The sequence below is a fragment of the Astatotilapia calliptera genome, chromosome 5 (assembly GCF_900246225.1).
Source record: "Astatotilapia calliptera chromosome 5, fAstCal1.2, whole genome shotgun sequence".
NCBI lineage: Eukaryota > Metazoa > Chordata > Actinopteri > Cichliformes > Cichlidae > Astatotilapia > Astatotilapia calliptera.
In genome coordinates, this window is record NC_039306.1 from 27,931,106 (window position 1) to 27,949,290 (window position 18,185).

At 46.5% G+C, this 18,185-nt stretch overlaps 2 protein-coding genes across 3 annotated transcripts in view; one reads left to right on the forward strand and one right to left on the reverse strand.

Annotated features, from left to right (window-relative positions):
* Positions 1–6,914, forward strand: part of slc25a26 (solute carrier family 25 member 26) — a 50,988-nt gene extending 44,074 nt beyond the window's left edge. The window contains exons 10-11 of the mRNA XM_026168664.1: positions 1,500–1,573; positions 6,482–6,914. Of these exons, the coding sequence (XP_026024449.1) occupies positions 1,500–1,573; positions 6,482–6,578 (171 nt within the window). The 3' untranslated portion in view covers positions 6,579–6,914. The remainder of the gene's footprint in view (positions 1–1,499; positions 1,574–6,481) is intronic.
* A 1,947-nt stretch (positions 6,915–8,861) lies between these two features.
* lrig1 (leucine-rich repeats and immunoglobulin-like domains 1) overlaps positions 8,862–18,185 on the reverse strand; it is a 35,951-nt gene continuing 26,627 nt past the window's right edge. The window contains exons 9-18 of one of the 2 annotated variants that reach the window (XM_026168666.1): positions 18,096–18,176; positions 16,441–16,512; positions 16,187–16,258; positions 15,897–16,060; positions 15,249–15,605; positions 14,281–14,562; positions 12,583–13,017; positions 12,311–12,445; positions 11,797–12,081; positions 8,862–11,336 (exon numbers count right to left, since the gene is read on the reverse strand). In XM_026168666.1, coding sequence (XP_026024451.1) covers positions 11,143–11,336; positions 11,797–12,081; positions 12,311–12,445; positions 12,583–13,017; positions 14,281–14,562; positions 15,249–15,605; positions 15,897–16,060; positions 16,187–16,258; positions 16,441–16,512; positions 18,096–18,176 — 2,077 coding nt within the window. In that variant the 3' untranslated portion in view covers positions 8,862–11,142. Of the gene's footprint in view, positions 11,340–11,796; positions 12,082–12,310; positions 12,446–12,582; positions 13,018–14,280; positions 14,563–15,248; positions 15,606–15,896; positions 16,061–16,186; positions 16,259–16,440; positions 16,513–18,095; positions 18,177–18,185 lie in introns of both variants that reach the window. The other variant, XM_026168665.1, reaches the window with a different exon arrangement.

Sequence of the window (18,185 nt, forward strand, 5' to 3'; positions counted from 1 at the left end):
GTTGAAGAAAGACAGACAGAGCAGGGCTCGTGTTGACTGTGGACGCTTTAGATCCGGGCTATGGGGGGAAACTGGGTGTTGGAACTTGTCACATCAGTTTTCTTCCCACAGGACACAGAATGAAAGACTGGCGTTGTACAGTATGCAGCCTAGCGCAACCGAGACCCAGGCAGGCCGACATCCAGGGCACAGCTGGAGGAGCAAAGCCCCTCCAGGACAGGACTGCCTGCAGCAGTGGCAGCGTGCCTGTTGTACCACAGAGCTGCCTCATACCTCCTATGCTGCTACCGCACAACACTGGTCTTCTTAGAGTCGGAGATTTCTGCCTGTTCATCACAGTGCTGCCATCAGTGTCATGTTTACTAATATCCACTGAAACCAACTGTGGCAAAGACAGGAGCCAGTGCAACACTTTATAGAGCAGCCGTTACTGTTCAGACTTTTCACAGGAAGCATAGTGGATGCCAGAAAACCCAGAAAAACACATCAAGAAGCACTTTTAAATCTTATATTTGGACAACAAAAAAAACACGAATCGGGAGAAGAAACTCATAAACTGAGATGCATAAAGATATTTTTGTATGTCAGCATAAGTTAGACAGGGACTGTGTGTGTGTGTGTGTGTGTGTGTGTGTGTGTGTGTGTGTGTGTGTGTGTGTGTGTGTGTGTGTGTGTGTGTGTGTGTGTGTGTGTGTGTGTGTGTGTGTTTTGGACACCCTGTTCCTCCATTCCCTCGTTCCACCATTCCACAGCAGTAAAGGAAAAGAAAACTTGTCAGGCCAGAAGAGGAGGGGGCGGTGGTGGATTCATTTCTCAACCACCTGTCTCCAACAGAAACACAAGAAATAGGGGTGTTTTTCCCATTTCCGTGAAGAAAAGAAGCATGAATCCTACTCTAGATTTACAGCGGATGCTGCAGACTGTTTCCTACATGTTCAACAAGCTGCAGCATAGATCGCTGTGCGCACACCAACACACAAACTCCTCAAGCCTGTGCTCAGCTCCCTCCTGCTTATTCGAATCTCACAACTGCCTCTTCCATTTTTATCTTCCTTCCTTTTAAACTGAAGCCACCCACCATCACTTAACCCAATGTGGCCTTATCGTGCCGCTCTCATACCCGTGACGCTCCACGCTGATGGATTCAAAACTCTCTGGCCAGCTAATCCGTTTAGTATAAATAAAACGACCGGACTGGCAGGAGGAGAGGGAGACAAGGAGAACTTGTTGAGTGTGTTTTTTTTGGGTGGGCAGCTGGTTGGGTGTGTTTCTGAGCGGGTGCTGGAGGTGACACCTGCGCTGACACAGCTGTCCATTAGCAGAAAGAGGGGGGAAGGGGAGGCTGGAGGAAGCTGGGCTAAGAAAGACTAAACAGGGTGTCTGTCTGAGGAGCAGGAAGCACGGGAGACAATTTATCAGTCATCGCACCTCTATTTGTGCTCTCCAGGTCCCTCTTTCTGTCTCACTCACTCACTCTCCCTCTCTCTCCCTCTCTGCAGGCCGGCTCAACCACAGCGAGCGGCAACATCCCACTGGTGCTCTACGATGTGTGGAGGAGTAGGGGCATTGCAGGGTGAGTGTGTGTGTGTGTGTGTGTGTGTGTGTGTGTGTGTGTATCTTGATTTTGGTGAAACATTCAAAGACCCTTGTGATTGTTTAAAACCAAACAGCCTCTTTACACAAACCATTTTATCCCAGGCCACTTTAGAAAGCTCGTATTTTACATGATTTGATTTAACCCGGCTCCCGATCCCTCGCGTAATCAAGTTTGATAGAGCGGTTCCTCCAGGGAGCGTGAATTTACAGCCACGGCTGAAAAATGAGCTGTATAAAAGCTTTTCCTGACGACTTGCTGCAGCGCCTTATTGATTAAGGTGTTACGAGGGGCCAAGTGAAAGGGTTTATTTAAGTGTTTTGATGTGTTTATGATGCGCACTGGACAAAAGGCCAGGTCTAATGGGGTCCACAGAGGGCCGCCAGCACTAAAACAAACCCTCAGTCCCGGTGAGTAATAGGCCTGCTTGTGTACAGGCTGCCATCGCTTAATCGGGATGCACCCCGGCGTAGTGCTCGCAGCAGATTTGGTTTGGGGCTGGGCCAAACGCTAGTAGGATAATGCTCTCCACCCTCCCTGACTCGCAAACACACGCACACACAGGCAAATTTTGTGTTTGTTTTTAGCAGACACAGTCCTGGAATCCAATCAGAGCCAAGGGTGATTCCCTAAAAACCTCTTTCAAACATTGGTAACACTCTGGGCATCATTTTTAATAAAGATCACGTCTGAGACTTGATTAAATCTCAGTGAGCTGATAGTTGGCAGGCCCCCGTGGAAAAACCCTAACTACAAGTCCCACTGTCCCTGCTGGAGCACAGGAGAACTGTTTACAGCCTCCAACTCTGCAGCACATGGAAATCTTTTTTTTGTCTCCCTCTTCTTCTCCTTCTACTCATTGTATCATCATCCTGGGCTTAGCTGTGTCTCAGCTGCACCCAGAGAACAAGGACCATGAGCTTAAAATGACAAACACTTTTTTTTTCTCCTTCATGATGCGATGTAACCAGAGAAGGTGAAGAATGAGAACAAAGAGAGTAGCTAAGAGACACATTAAATGCAGAAACAAAGGAGAGTGTTTAAAAAGTTTTTTTTTAAGTACAAAGGGAGGAATGGGGGGGTCTGTTTTGGCCCGGTGGCCCGGTGGTTGCACTGGTGCATGCCTGATACAGATTGCTGGGGCTTTAAAGCTGTAATTATGGTAATAGGCCCAATTGCTGTGTAGTGAAGCTCTAAAGTGCTTCCATGTGTGTGCCATGCCCCAGAGAGCCCGGGTTAGGAGAGAGCAGTGCAGCTCACTGGCCTACCCCACTAACCTGCAGGATAACCAAACACGGCTATGAGTCATGTCAAAATAAACACTAATGGGCAACATGTCCTCGAGGCTCTCTGATTGGCTCCTTGTGCAAACCAGAATAGAAGAAAAGCAAATAAGTAACACGCTCTCACCTCACACACAGAAACCTGTGGTAAAGTGCAATTGTACTTTACTGTTATTGGTCCTGCAACACAGCATGAACGGAGTCGTGCTGTGTTGCAGGAAACAGTAAAGCTGTGCTGCAAAGACACAATGATGAGCAGCTGTCCGCCCATCATTTAAGCCTGTCCCTGTTTTTGTCTCGTAAATAAGGATTTATCAAATACATGTAGCGCTCTGTCTTCCAGAATTCCTCAGCCACGTCTCAAACTTGTTAGTTCTCACGAGAACTGAACAGTATTAAAGAAAATGTCACTTATTCTTTTTCTTTCTTTTTTTTATAGTTTTGGACTCACACAACACAGAAAGTGCTTGTTAGAGGCTCAGTGGTTTGTGCTATTTGTTCAGATGAAAAATGTCCACCATCACTGCAGTTATAGTTATATAACAGATAAAGATAACACAGAGGAAACAGGGTGACTACAGATGAGTAATTTGTTTTCCAGACACTGATTATTTAGTGTTTTTTAAGGGAAAGTGTGCTCGAGTCTGTTTTTGTCTCTGCAGCTATCGTCCACTTTTCTACACCCACTCCCTGCTAGAAGGACATAAAAAAGATTGATTTTCCTCAGATTTGTTGAAGACCCAAACATGTTAGAGTCGGTCCTCTTTCCTCTTAAATTTATCCTTTCAAAGAGTTTCCGAGGACGGCTATTTTTATTTTATTTTTTTCATGGAACGCATTCTGTCTGCCAGAAATTTGCTTTCAGATACATTTGAAGATTTCTCCCTCGCTCTCTTCTTAAGCAGCACCGGCATATTTCTTCACCGCAACCAAAACATTTTGCGTGAGCTCACGGCGGTTCCTCCATACTGTCCTGCCGAGCTTTGAAACTATATTTAGCCCGGTTCCTCGGGAGAGGCGATTGGCCGACAATAGGGGGATGACGGCTCTCTGTGAATGGCCAGGCCGTGATGTCGAGGAGTCCCAGGGGGAATATTTGAGCTCCGGCTCTGCTCTGACGTCCACAGGTGGGCCTGATCCCAGACAGGAAATGTAACGGCAGCAGAGAGCTGAGACAAAACATGAGCGCTGAGTTTAAAATTAGTTCATTCCTCGCAGCGCGGCTATCGGACCATCACATGATGGAGAAGGTTGAGTGGAATACACAGGGATCTGTGTTGTCATTAGGCGCTCCACCTGCCCTCTGTTACTTCTGTCAGTGGGTTTTGATTAGCTTTGGATTGTATTTGATATCAGGGTGTAAGCAATGCACAGCACTCCCCCGGTGCAAGCCTGCGACTTTTGTTTCAGCAGATGGTGATAGATAGCCGTGCCGAGATGGAAAGAGCACGTCGAAGGGCAGGGCAACAGCCTCTGACTAATGTCCCGTGTTTATTTGCAGCAGTTCGGTTCATGCTTGGATAAACACACTTGTATAAGGTCTCTCACACTTCCAACTTCCTCTCGGTTTCACACACTTATCAAAGCCAGCCATGCAAAGCTAAGCCGTCTGTTGAGACCGGGCGACCTAGGCCTGGAGCATTCTTAAAGGTGGAGTCGTGTGAATGGTTGGGATGTTTGGAAGATCCCTGGCATGCTTGGACACTTGTATAACTTTACAACGGACAACGTGAAAATATCATAAGTAGGAAGTCTGTCATGGCCTCTGATCTCAAATTTCTCAAAAGAGCTGCACTTAACTATGTGTGTGTGTCCAGAAATAGAAGCTTCATGTAGGGCACTGAAAGGAAGATGACAGAGCTTACACAGAGACTGTTGTAGGAAGATCTTCTGTTCCACTTGAACATGCAGGGCCGATGGTTAGGCACAGTAGAGCTTTGAGCTAAATGCTAACATCAGTATAGTAAATGCACAGCGGAGCGCCGCAGTAGCTGTGTCATTAATACAGCTTTTTTTTTTTCCTCTAATAGTGAGTAATAGCAAATCTTGGACTGGGTGGCTCTGCAGCAGAAGCTGGTGTGAAGTTCTGAAATGTGATATGGAAAATAATCTGCATACTTTACCTCTCAGTTGCTAGCTGGAAGTCCTGTTTTAATTTCTTCTCTATGAAAACCTGAAACCTTAAAAATGTGATGCCTAAGCACAAAACCGGCCTGGTCAGGTTGCCCAGAAGTTGTCAGCTCTTCAGAATTATTTTCTTTCTCTTTTGATTTGTGCGTGTGTGTGATGTATTTGCATTCAAGAAGCATTTTTAAGGCTGATGAAAACCAAATTAAACTTTGCAATATTTCAAAAGTTTCTCTAGAAATGAAAGTGGACAGGAACACAAGTGCCAACACACCCACACGGATGATGAATGGAGACAGACATGTTGCATGCGTCGACAGTTTTGTTTTTTTCAAACACGTGCGCGCACACACACACACACACACACACAAGCGAGCACAAGCACACATCCACCAGCACACAATACTTCTCATCTGGCTTGGACTGGGCCAGACCTTGTGAGCGTGGGGGCGTATTGGCAGACAGAAGGTGTTGGTAGGCAAATGCACTGCGAGAAAGTCAGACAGAGTGAAGCGGGGGGGGGAATAAATGGAGAGACGGACACAAAAAGCCGGATGAACTGACAGGACCGAGTGAGCACGTGTCTTAGAAGTGCATGACGCAGCACGAATAGGAGTCAGAGGAGAAATCCCCAAACAAGTGAGCCAGCTGAGGGGGACGTCGCTGAGCGGAGAGACAGAGAAATGGATGGATGGACAGCAGAGAGACATGTGCAGATGTCATCTGGCCATCAGTCACATAGAGAGAGAGTAGAGAGAGCAAGAAGGAGGTAGGTGGGGGGAGTGAGAGCTCCAGAGAGGACTTGGGTGGAGGCTTGAAGCCTAATCCCAAAAACAGCTGTGTGTAGCAGGAGGTGGGGGGTATCTTGGGAGACTCTTATGGCCCATCACATCCTTTGACCACCACCAATGTTAGCAGCTCCTCGTTGAGCCTCGGTCGCTGTAACACGGGCCCCAGCCTTTGCTCTTTGTGAAAGTGGCTCACTAACATGGCCTCATGTTTGAGGCGCTCTCATCGACCCCTCTGCACCCAAACACCATGCAGAGCTGGACACGAGACGCTCCGGGCCCCTCCTTTCACAGCGCTTTTTCATGGCAGTCATTTAAGCTGCAGCACACTTTTATGAGAGTTGATCACACGTCTGAGTGTAAGAAAATCTAGTCCTTCCTCTAACCACGCCCTTGAAATACGGATGAAGTGTGCTGCACAAAACGCCAAGTGTTCTCTTTTTTAAAAAACATACTCTAGCTCACAAACAGGGTGTCACGAACAAGGCAATCTTACGTTGTTAGACAGTAAGCGAACATTAGTGGACTGACATTTTGCTCTTTATATTGAGGACTCCATTCATCCTGCACAGAAGCGCTGTAGATAGTCTTGTAGCGTCTCAAATGCATTACTGTACCGCAATTTTGACAAATGCTGCAAAGATATCTTTTTTTTAAGAAGCACATGTTGCTCTCTCCCCTTTCTCCAGTCTGTTTGCTGGTAGCATACCGAGGATGACCTTCATCAGCGTGGGCGGTTTCATCTTCCTCGGAGCCTATGAGAAGGTCCGCCGCACTCTGCTATAGCAGCACGACCTGTGACTGTCCTGAGTCCTGACCTGATGGAGAGAACCAGAACAGCAGGGAAATCGTCTCTGGAAATGGAGGATCCAGCATCCTGCTGAGTCCTTTGAAATGAGGCAGAGAGGAGACGCTCACGGGGATGACTGCATTACCCAGAGTGCCACATTCATACTTATTGATTAGGCACTCAAAACACCACAGAATTTTTTGAAATGAAGCAACACTGTATCACCTAGGACAACGCAGTCATTGTAGTCAGCAGTGACTGGGACCATTTATGTTTCACGTGTTTGTGAGAGAATGAGTTATGTGATTAAAAACGGTCTTTGTATCTTTCGAGTGAGGTTTGGGGCTTTCTTTGACTCTCTGGAACTCTGCATAGTTTAATGGTCATTTTAGCGTTTTCTCCTCTCTATTGGACTAAGCCACCTGCTTTAAAGACCCACCAGAGAGACACAGCACTATCTCACCATTGTTACAATCCTGCTGCAGCAAAGCTGACCTCATCCACATGCAAAAGCCTTTTTTTTTTTTGTCCTTTTTTTCTTGTAGAATCCCAGAACAGTAGAAGCCTTTTATTAACAAAATCACGCACTTTGTCATCTCCGGCTCTTCAGATCTTTTATTTATGAATAGATCAGATTTTTGATTCGGCCACTGCTTAAGCATTTTGCTGTCTCTCTTATAGGTTTGTGTAAGGCTTTTTTTTTTTTTTAACCTTTTGTTGACCTCCTTCACTAGTATCAGTGTCTCTTTGGAACTCAAATGAAGTTCGACTGAACAGCAACCAAACACTCCAGATCTGTTATCTGCTTATTTTGTAAAGAGAGAAAGAAGGAATGGGCTTCATGGGCTAGAAACCTGCTTATAAACCAGTTGACTTGTTGAGTTTCTGAAAACGGGGTAGTTTGCATAAAAAATGGCTGCTTCTCTGAAATTTTGCACTTGCTTAACATCCCCATGTTTTGATGTCAAGTGCTGCACATTAGCGGTGCTGATAGGCAGTTATAGAAAGCCATGCTAGCTTTTCCTCTTATGGCAGTTGTATGTTGTGGGACGCTCTGAGCAACTGCATTCTCCACAATGTACAAACATTCAAGTCAAACAGAATTAGAGTAAGTGATCGACCTGATTAGAAGTCATGAAACTGGTAAACATGCTGATTTTGGCTATGTAAATCACTTGTGCTCTGATACACTCACTGAAGGGATCAGCACACCAGATTTCACAAAGAAGCTTCATTTTCTGCTCTTTCATTTAAGCAGATGGTTTTGATTTTGTTTGCTGAGGTTGTGTGATATCAGCGGTCCAGTCCCACAGCTGAACCGATCTGCATGACTGGATCAAGCAGAGGTAAGGCCGTGCACATTTTTACTCCGGCTTTGATCTTGTTTATTGGAGCAGCGGTTTCCAACTCCTGGACCACAGAAGTGTTGCGCGACCCGGCCACGAGGACGAGATATAAGAAAAGTTTGGAAATGAATGAGAGAATCTCTGAGTTTAATTTAAATTGTTGCGTGATGTGATTTCCAGTGTGGCCTTTTTAAATTTTACAAGTATTCACGCACCCCCTCCCTGCTCCTCAGGCTTTTAAAAGAAGAGGACAACTTAATAAAAAATGCTCCAATACATCTTATTGAAGGATTATTTAGCTGGCATATGGAAGAACAGTTAGGTATCAGTGTGTTTTCAGTGAATTAGCTCCTCTCATCTGTCAGCAGCCGGTCTGGAAGGTAAAACTGCACGAGAAGACAAATGTCCTCACAGGTGGGACTGTTTGTCATGCTGCTTGTCACTAGGCTGTAGCACAACAATGGTCGGAGTGTGATTGGTGTAGGCCGCGGCCAGGGGCACGTCAATCATCTGGTGACAAACGTCCATCTGGAATGCACATCCTGACCTTCAGTCAGACTCGACTCAATAGCAAATATTTTTAACAGCCCGCAGAAGGAAAAAAAAAAAAAGCCTGCTGTCTTTGCAGCTCCAAGGAGCCAAGAGACATTCCTGGTTGGAAGATTAGCTTTCTCTCTCTGTGTGTGTGTGTGTGTGTGTGTGTGTGTGTGTGTGTGCGTGCGTGCGTGGCTACTTGACTACTTTGAAGCTCAAGGACTCTGGATTTCATGTCTTTGTGCATGCTCCATTTGAATTGATGGCTTCTCCATAACCGCTGTGACAGGAGAGCAGCGTTAAATGCTAACTCAGCTGTTTGTGATATTGTCGAAACATCCTCCCTATGTGTGTGCTTTTTTTTTTATATGAGCAAGAAAACAGGCCCAACACTTGTAATAATAGCAAAATGGGATTTTTATTAGACACTTCAATGCCATGTTAGACACTTCACTGTTTTAACTTTGACATTGGGACAACGGTTTCAGACAGTCTGCATCAATAAATTACTCAGGATATGAACTGCACCCTCGCTCCTTCGAGTCCCTTTTACCTACTACACGGGGGTTGCTTTCCCAAAGCCCAAAAAACAAAGAAGAGGAGGAAAAAAAAACAAACATACTCTCTGATTGGTCTTGCTGGTAAAAATCACCTCAGTAAGTGCTATCAGGTGTAACCAGAGGAGCATGTCCTCCAGCTTACCTTGATAAGGCCACTGGTGTATTCATGTTGAATGGTACCAAAGCATTCAGGGACTGTGACAGTTCACCCCCCAAAGTTTGGTTACGGCACTTTTCACAAGCCTCCCTAACTGTTCACAGGAGTGAGCTGCACCTTTATCCACCTCAGGCATGAATCGTTATTACTGAACTGCAGTGATTCAGGTGGAGTACTGGCCATCTTTTGCTCCCAAATGCACCACCCCGTACCCCAGCTTCCCCCCCGGATGTCGACCCATATTACAGCAGTAACTGAATGACACAACATCACAATGCATCTTTTGCTAATTCCATAGCATTCAGATTTTATTATTAAAAAGAAGAGAAAAAAAACAGTTGGGCAGCCGGCCAATTAAACATCCAAAAATTGCAGCTTCGGTTATGAATGTGGGCCGTAACTCATGACAGGTGTCACGCAGTTGCACTGAGAGATTATTACTGGCTTTTGCAGCTTCCAAGCAACAGCTGTTAGCTGTTAGCAGCCACATGTGGTTGCAGAATTGTACCAAAGTCACTTTCTGGGACAAATAAAAAAAAAATCGAACTTAAAGAGGACCTATTATGCTTATTGCAGATCTCTCTCTCTCTCTAGATCGATTGATCTAATTTTGTAAAAAATTATTGGCATTGACTTGAGCAGCTTTGCACGATTCACAGTTCAAAACAATTATTTAGGTTTGTACACTGGGCCTAAGTGCAGCCCCCTCAAATCATCCTCTGGCAAACAGAGTGTCTGAACAGCAGGTGGGTGAAAACCGAGCAGTCTGAAGCCTGAGCTTTGGGCTCACAGGGATTACTTCTACATGCACTGACCTCGTTATGTGAAAACTTTGGCTATGTTTAATACGAGCATCCAACACTGTAACAGTTTCCACGTACATCTGCATATGAAAAGGAAATACCAAAAAGCATAATACGGTAAGTCCTCTTTAAAACACGTGAAGCATTCATCCCAACCCGATGAGAGCGGCTTTGCAGTAAACGTGTAGTGTTGTGAAACAGGTGGAAGAGCCTTAAGGGTACAGTATGTACTGTTGACTTTAGTGCGTCGAGATATGCGGAACGTCTCCTCAGAGAGGAGGCTACTGCATTCCTGCCGGTGGATCGTGTACACACAGTCTGCATGTTTGTGAAGTGAAGAAAAAAGTGCTTTAACTGATATCCCACCACTCGCACCAACATCTAACGTACCTAAATAATCAGCATCCGAGCTCTTCCTTCATACAAAAACGGTGGTGCGAGCTGTTTCCGTAAGGCCATAGCTGGCAAAAAAAAAAAAAAAAAAAAAGGTAAAACATTCAAGTGCGATCAAGTGTTTTGTTTGCGATAAAAAGTGTACCAGGATCTCTCACAGAAACAGTCTCTGGATATATGCTATTACAACTTGAGTTTTCTTTGATCATGCAATAAGGCACTGCAGCTGAATGTTGGTAAAAGCTGAAAAAAGGCTGTTTTTTTTTTCTTGTTGTAAGAAAAATAAAAATACCATCACTCCTTTCTTTGCCATGCACATATATTTAAACACTCTTTTTTGTAAAAGTTATATAATATATAAGAAAACTCTTATGTACAGTCAAAAAAAAAGTCCAAAAGGCATATTTCTCTTTTTAGTCCCCCTGCACATACATATTGTACAAGATTCCCCACATTTACATGCTTCAAATGCAAGTCACATTTTTTTCTTCTTTTTTTTTTCCTCTTTTTTGCAGCTAAAATTTTTATTTTTATTTTTTTTAGCGGCCACCTCCCAAAGGAAGGTTTTTAACTATGTACAGCTGATACGCTCAGATGGGACGCCCCCCACACAAGCTCCGCCTTCAAACTCCGGATGCCCATCCCCCCTCCTCCGTCAGTTCAGATGCAGGAGGCTCGGGACCGTTTGCCTCGATATGAGGTAGCAGGTTATTTCCCAGTGCAAGAAAAAAAATTATGGTATATATCGGTCCACATTTTTGGGGCTGCTAGTCACTGGCTCTCCTTAGAGAGGCGCTCTCATTCTGAGAGGCTCTGAGGGCGTGTCCATTGGACAGCAGAGTCTGCCTGAGCTCAGGCTCGCAGTCCGTGTCGATGTGTCCGTGGCTCGTCACGCTGGCCAGCTTCACCGGCTTGTGGAAGGAGTCTTCCTGCGATGTCTTGGTCTGTCCCGCTTTGCTCACTGCTGAAACAGAGAAGGAACAGGCGGGGTCAGTGACGTGGCACGCACAAAGACAAATATGTGCTCGGCTTTGGAAGAAAGCGAGTCAGTGGAATGTGTGTGTAGAGCTGTGTGGAGGTGAGAATTGGTATTCAAAGGCCAATACCACTGCTATATAACTAAAGGAGCTGAAGCCCAGAACAGGCCTGGGCGTGCATCATCAGGAGGGAGATACATATCCTGAGGGGCTCTGGGCATGTAACTATGATACAGTGTCAGATGCTGGTAGGAGACAATCCATCAAAGATCACATTCAAAGGCACTTGCAGAAAGAAGACTCCAGAATGGCTGATAGCTTCTCATGGCATCACCTGATAAAACTGTTATTCCATCAGGGCAGTGTGGAGCTTTAAGAAGAGTAGTGGATTTATGGGATAAGGCTGGATAAGTACAGTTAAACTCACTACACTAATCACCGTACCTTTTCTATCGTGTTGGTTCAGTGTTGTATTATGGTTTTTTGGAAACACTGATCCTTCAGAGTTCTTTCGGATCCTGCTGGGGGTCCCATTGCAGAGTGGGGTTGTGTGTGACCCAGTGTCGTGCTGCTCCCCGGGGTAACAGTAAGAGTAGGGTGGTGGAATAAGCTGCTGTTGGTACTCCATGCCTGCAGCAGGACCAAACCCGTGTGCCAGGTAGTTGGGATCTTTGGAGTAGCTGTTGCCATTCTCCATACAATCTGTGCACAGCACTGTGCTGTCGAAACCTGCGGGCAGCCACGGGGAAACAAATAAATGATTTGGAGGCAGAAAGTCAACAAATGCATGTCAAAATTGTGCTGAGGGCGTCTCCTGTGATTATTTTTGACACTGAGCAGGTCTTTACAGCTTTACAGCAGCGCTCGTCTCATCATTACGTAACCCACCAGGGGACGTGGGAGAAACTGCCGGGGAGAGCGCAAACATTTGGAAGCAGAGAGCGAAATTTAGCGGTACCTGTGGTGTCTACAACGTGTCCGTTGGGCTGAGGGCCACCGCCGGTCTCCACACGGATGCACATGTCCTGCCGCTCGGACAGAGTCCCCTGGGAGGAGAGGTAGCTGGATACATCTGGGTGAACGATCGTCTCATCTGGGAGAGAGAAAAGAGGCAGACATCAGAGCCAGAACTGTGGGCTGCATGAAGTTTTAGTGGTTTCTTCATTTTTAGATTAAATGTGTTTTTAACTTACAAATTAAAAAAGCAAAAAGAAGTCATTCTGAGCTCACCTGTGTTGGTCACGCTGCACTCCTCGCTCTTCTTCCTCGTCTGATAGATGATACACACCCACACCAGCGATGTCACCACAATACTCGTAACCACAGCGATGACGATGATCCCTATAGTAACGGTGCTCGGGCCTGTCGGCGTGGCGCAAGCGTTCCTGCGCTCAGTCACCACCAGCTGGCTGTGGGCGCGCTCTGTGCCCAGAGTGTTGGACATGAGGCAGGTGTAGCGCCCGGCGTCCTTCAGCAAGGCGGAGCCGATGACAAGCAGCTGGTTTCCCGGCGTGAAGTGGTGTCTGTCGGAGGGGCGCAGCGGTTGGTCGTTGTGCAGCCAGGTGATGCGCGGGGGCGGGCTGCCGAGAGCTTTGCACTGCAGCGCCACCGTCTCCCCGACAGTAATGCTGCGGTCCTCCAGGTCCTGAGCCAGGTGGGGCGTTTCTGTGGAAAAGTGGGGTGATGAGTTTCCTCATAAAAAGAGCCCAAGGATTTCTAGAACTACGGTTTTGGTGGTTCTACGGTTTTCTTTAGCACCTTTCTGTTCACTGTATTGATGACAGACTACCGGATTGTGGTGATTCAGCTGGACAGCCTGAGCACAAACGGACATGTCCAGCCACTGAAAGCCTATCCGTCTTCTAAGACTGATATTTATTACTCAAACACAATGCTGATAAAGTCCGAAGTTTCCTGAAACTTAAAAGCTTTTTGATTGGAGCACAAACATTTCCTCTGGGGCAGGATCCTCTTCAGAGGACCTTTCTGTTTCCTTGCCAGCTTCACATTTCAGTGAATGAAGCACACTGGACTGAGCGATGGTGTGCGTGTTAAGGGTGGCCTCTCCTCTCAGAGTGAGCACTTCCCTTCACAGTGGGATGTACACAGATTAAGACATCTCACTTAACCCACTTCAGTTGTGTTCTCGTCTATCAATATTTTCGTCCTCCTTCTCCCTGTTTCTCTTTCTGCCCTCCCTCTTATTTTCTCTAAATCCCTTTTAACTACCTCCTCCCCCTACATATGCGCACTCACACTCCACCGCTGCAGTTCTTCTTTGGCTCCCATTTTTCTTCCCCCACCACTTTCTTTCAGTTAGGGGCCCCTTGACTACACACTACCCCTCCTTCTCCGTCACTTAAACTCAAAGATTAGAAATTCAGAGTGGTTCTACGGTATCTTGTTTCAGTATTTTGTAGTGCTTTGTAGATTAAAACTTGACAACATGCAAATGTTATGCTAAAGCAGTGTTTTAAATGTTTGCGGGTATGTTACAGATTAATTTAAAAGGTCAATTAAAAATGTATAAGTAAAAATATATCCCATCTGTATACAACAGTGGGTTGTTTTGCTCAGTTCAAAGACAAAGGACAATGATGATCTATGTGCTGAGATGGTTATAAGAGAGAAGCTCTGTTCTGTTTAACAGTGTAAAACAGCCAATAAACTGGGAGCACTGAGGCCTGCAGTGAAGCAGCCATGACTGTCCCTCACAGAGAGTGTGTGTGTGTGTGTGTGTGTGTGTGTGTGTGTGTGTGTGTGTGGTGTAAATGCCTAACAAACTCCCCTCTGTGATCCCCCTCGATCCCCTCCTTTGACCCCTAACTGTGACCTCTGACCCCTGACCTGCAGCAAGGCCACAGCTGGCGAGAAAGCAAAATATAAAGATTCTCATTCTGCTTCGGACTGACCAAACCCAGCTCTTACCCAGTACGGTGAGGGTGGCGTTAGCAGAGACGGTGCCAGCTGTGTTTTTGGCAGTGCAGCTGTACACGCCCATGTCCACCGGCTTGACGTCCGTGATGAAGAAGACGTCGTCGTCGGGCATGACGTGCATCCGGCGGTCGCGGGCGGCGGGGAAATCCGTGCCGCCGTCCTTCTGCCAGGCGATCTGAGGTGCCGGGTGACCCTCTGCAGCACACTCCAGCCTGGCGGTGTGGCCAGTTCGGATGGTGCTGTCCCTGGGAGTCTTGATGAAGGATGGAAGAACTACGGATGGAAAAATTCCTTCAGTATTAGCAGATCAAAACAATATGACCTTTATATATTGTAGGAAGGTTGACAATCCACTTCATAGTTTGAGTAATTTCCTCATTTACAAACATATAGGCAGTCTACCCGAGCAGGATGTAGAACTGCAACAGCAGTTGTAAAGGATTACAGAGCTGCTCATTCATTTTCCCAGCTGCTGCTGACATTCAAATCAAGAAACTTTCAGTTAGAAAAGCAGGAAACCTTTATTTATACATGAGTAAGCCAAAGCAACAACCAGGTAAATAACTGCCAAAATGCTAAATTCAGTCTGACAGGATCTGCTGTGAGCGAGCACTTGGCTACAGCAAGGGTTAAGAGGTCTGATGGAGGCTTTTTCACACTGCTTTTCTGCAGTTGGACAGTATTTATTCAGAGTTTGGTTCCCTGCCAGAGCGCAGAATAGATCAAGCCTGTCAGCGATGACATGCAGCTAAATCAATTTGTTCCAAATATCAGCCTAGAGGAGAGGACGCTCAAGAGAGTGAGAGAGAGGAAGGGGACTTTATTGTAGCGAAAGACAAACTCACTGTGGGCCCTATAATTTTGAAATTCAGTTGAATAATATAAACAGCTGAAACAATTCGTCTGTTTTAATAAATGAATAAAAGTGACCCAAAGAAGCTATTAACGACGTAACATACCATTGACGATGAGTCTGGCCTTGCTCGAGTAGGTGGAGCCAAAGTGGTTGGTGATGATGCACTGGTAACGACCCTCGTGGGCAAAAGTGACGCGGCGCAGGTGGAGAATCGTAGTGTACTCCATCACGCCTCCTCCTCCTGCGCCCGGCAGATCTGGTGTCGCAGCCTGGTGGTGAGCACGCACGTGGGCGTAGTTCTCCATCTCAGCGTTACGAAGGAGCTCCTGGTCCTTGCGCCAGGCAAAGGTCATGGGGGAGGAGCTGCTGCTGGCAGCTGTACAGGTGAGACGAACGTCACTGCCGAGGACTGTCATTGTGGTTTCCGGCTGTACGGTGATCTGAGGCTTGGGGAGGTCGTCTAAAAAAAGGCAGCGGGTGAAATAAAGTGTGTTTAAAAAGCGTGAGGATATTATCACAAGCGTTGCTCAGCAGGTGTCTGAATGTAAAAAGGGAAAATAAAAACTGACATCATGTTGCTGGAGAGTTTATCGCAGAACTAAACAAAAACACTACCCAAATACATGCAAATGTGTCAATAACAGGACAGCGGAGCCCATGTATGTGGCCCATCTGTGCCTTGAACGCCTCCTACTCCTCACAAAGCAATGACACAGCCATGTAACCAGAGAACACACACACACACACTCACCACACACAAAGCTGCTGGGCGGAACCTCAAAGACGCTCTTTCCCTTCAGACTTTCCGGGTGGGCGCAGGTGGCATTGATACCGACCTGCAAACCACGTGCCACCAACCAGTCGGGCAACCAGTGGAGCTGGCAGTCACACAGCAAGCTGTTGCTTTGAATGAGACTGGAGGAGAGGGAACAGACAAGCATATGTCACGTGCACTGTACCCTTTTCTGTATTTGTGAGTGAGTTGCTGCAGGCAGGTTCTGTAAGCACACTCAGAACCAGAAAGAACCGTGTTAAACTCACAGGCTTTTGAGGTTCCTCATCTTAGTGAAGGCGTCGGGCTGGATGGAGCGAATAGCGTTCTCCCCCAAGTTCCTGTTGAAATATTAAATACTGTTTCATCAAGTGTGAACAGATTAGTGTTACCCACACCGATATCATTCTCTTTCACCACGACGCTAGCAGCCTCCCCCTGCCAACTACTTTTACAAAACCCACACCCCCTTACACTCCACCCCCTCTTTCCCCTCTTCCGCTCTCTCTCCTGGGATACTCACAGGTGTTCCAGGGTATCCAAGCCAGAGAAGGCCTTCTTGGCCACGGATTTGATCTTGTTTCCAAACAGAGTCCTGCCGTTTCCAAACACGAGGGGTGTCAATATATGAAGAAGGGGGGAGAGGAAGAGGGAGGAGGGAACATTTTGGGGAAAGGGGATGAGAAGAGAGAACAAAACAGAGAGAGAAGCACAATTAGCCGGTTTGAATCTGATAAGACTGACGGGGGGGGGGGGGGTTATTGGAAACCTGAACTGTGTGGAGATTAGCCAAGAGGAAGGGTAAAGGGGATGGAACAGGGATGTGGAGGTGGGCGGGGGCACCTGGGCTCTGTGCTGCTCTTCAAAGACCACTTTTATCTTTATTAGAATCTAAAAGCCCCCCCGCGAACAGGACATACGTGTAATCATTTCAGTGTCTGTCAAGCCCAAAGTCTAGCTGCTCTGATTTGGGGTCTTAATCCCCTTCCTTCATCCCGCCACTGCCACCTCTTCATACCCGTCGTAGCCTTTGGATCGCAGGAAGAGGAGACATGGCTGGCTGGCTCACAAAGAAGAGCCCAGTGTTCAAACTCGTCCACATGTACACAAACAAATGGCAGTCTTGTCACACAGATAACGGTATAATTTTTTGTTTTTAAAGGAATTCAATGAAGCTGTCACATGCACTTGTAACTGAATCAAATCCAAAAATCATCTTTTGAACAGTAAGATCCACTTCCATCCCATGTGGCGGCATTCCCACGCAGCTTTTTAAAAACAGTTTTAAAATGGGAACTCTGTGTGTGTAATGGACACTTTGATGTAAGATTCTCTCTCTTGTTTTTCCCATGGCTCGCTTTGCCAGCGTTGGGATGCATCAGGCAGCTTCCGACAACGGCGTGACAAAAGGGGCACGGTCAGAGGGCGGGGCTCATGAGGCGTTTGATGTTTGATGACTGAATGCGGCCCTCAATTTCACCCTCTCTCAGCTCTTAACAACAGAGACTGGGAATGAGGGGATGAGAGGGAGTGCGGCTATGGAGGAGAAATAGTCCTTCGCCTATTGGGGAGCGAACCCCTGCCAGCTCAAAGAAAAGCCCTTTCTCTCCCCTCTTTCTCTCATTCTTTCTTTCAGCGGTGCTCACACTGGGAACCATCTTGGCTGGACATCATCTTTTCATCCTGTGGGTTGATGATTGCTGCTCATTGCCAGAAACTTCACGCCTCTGTAATTTCTAAGCTTACTAACTTTTGATATTGAACTTTATACAAGGCGTTTGAAAGCACCAATGAGTAATTAAAAACATGACTCATTTTTCCAGCCATTATCAGCAAAGAGAACCCAGTTTGCCCATAAAGCTTACAATCAAATCACAAGATGAACGCTAGAATGAACTGAAGAGAAAGTGGCCTCTATAGGATGAGGAGAAAAAAAACTAATAAACTAAATAAAGAGGGGACCTTTAAATTGTTGCTCAGTGTGAGCATGTTTTTTTCAAAGTAAAGTGTGGGGTCGTGATAGTGTCTCAAAGTTCTAAACAAACTTAAACTGGAGTGGCTTTGGGATGCAAGAAAAGGAGGCGGCTCCCTTCGCTTTCTCTATTTTTGTTTTCTGAAGAGAGCAGAGAGACAGTGGCAGGCCAGGGCTGAGGGATGAAAAGGAGGGGAGACACTCACAGCTTGATGAGGCTGTCCAATCCAGAGAAGGCCCCGTTGGTGTCCTCTATTGTGCCTGAGATGTCGTTATGGTCCAGCTCCCTGTGGAGA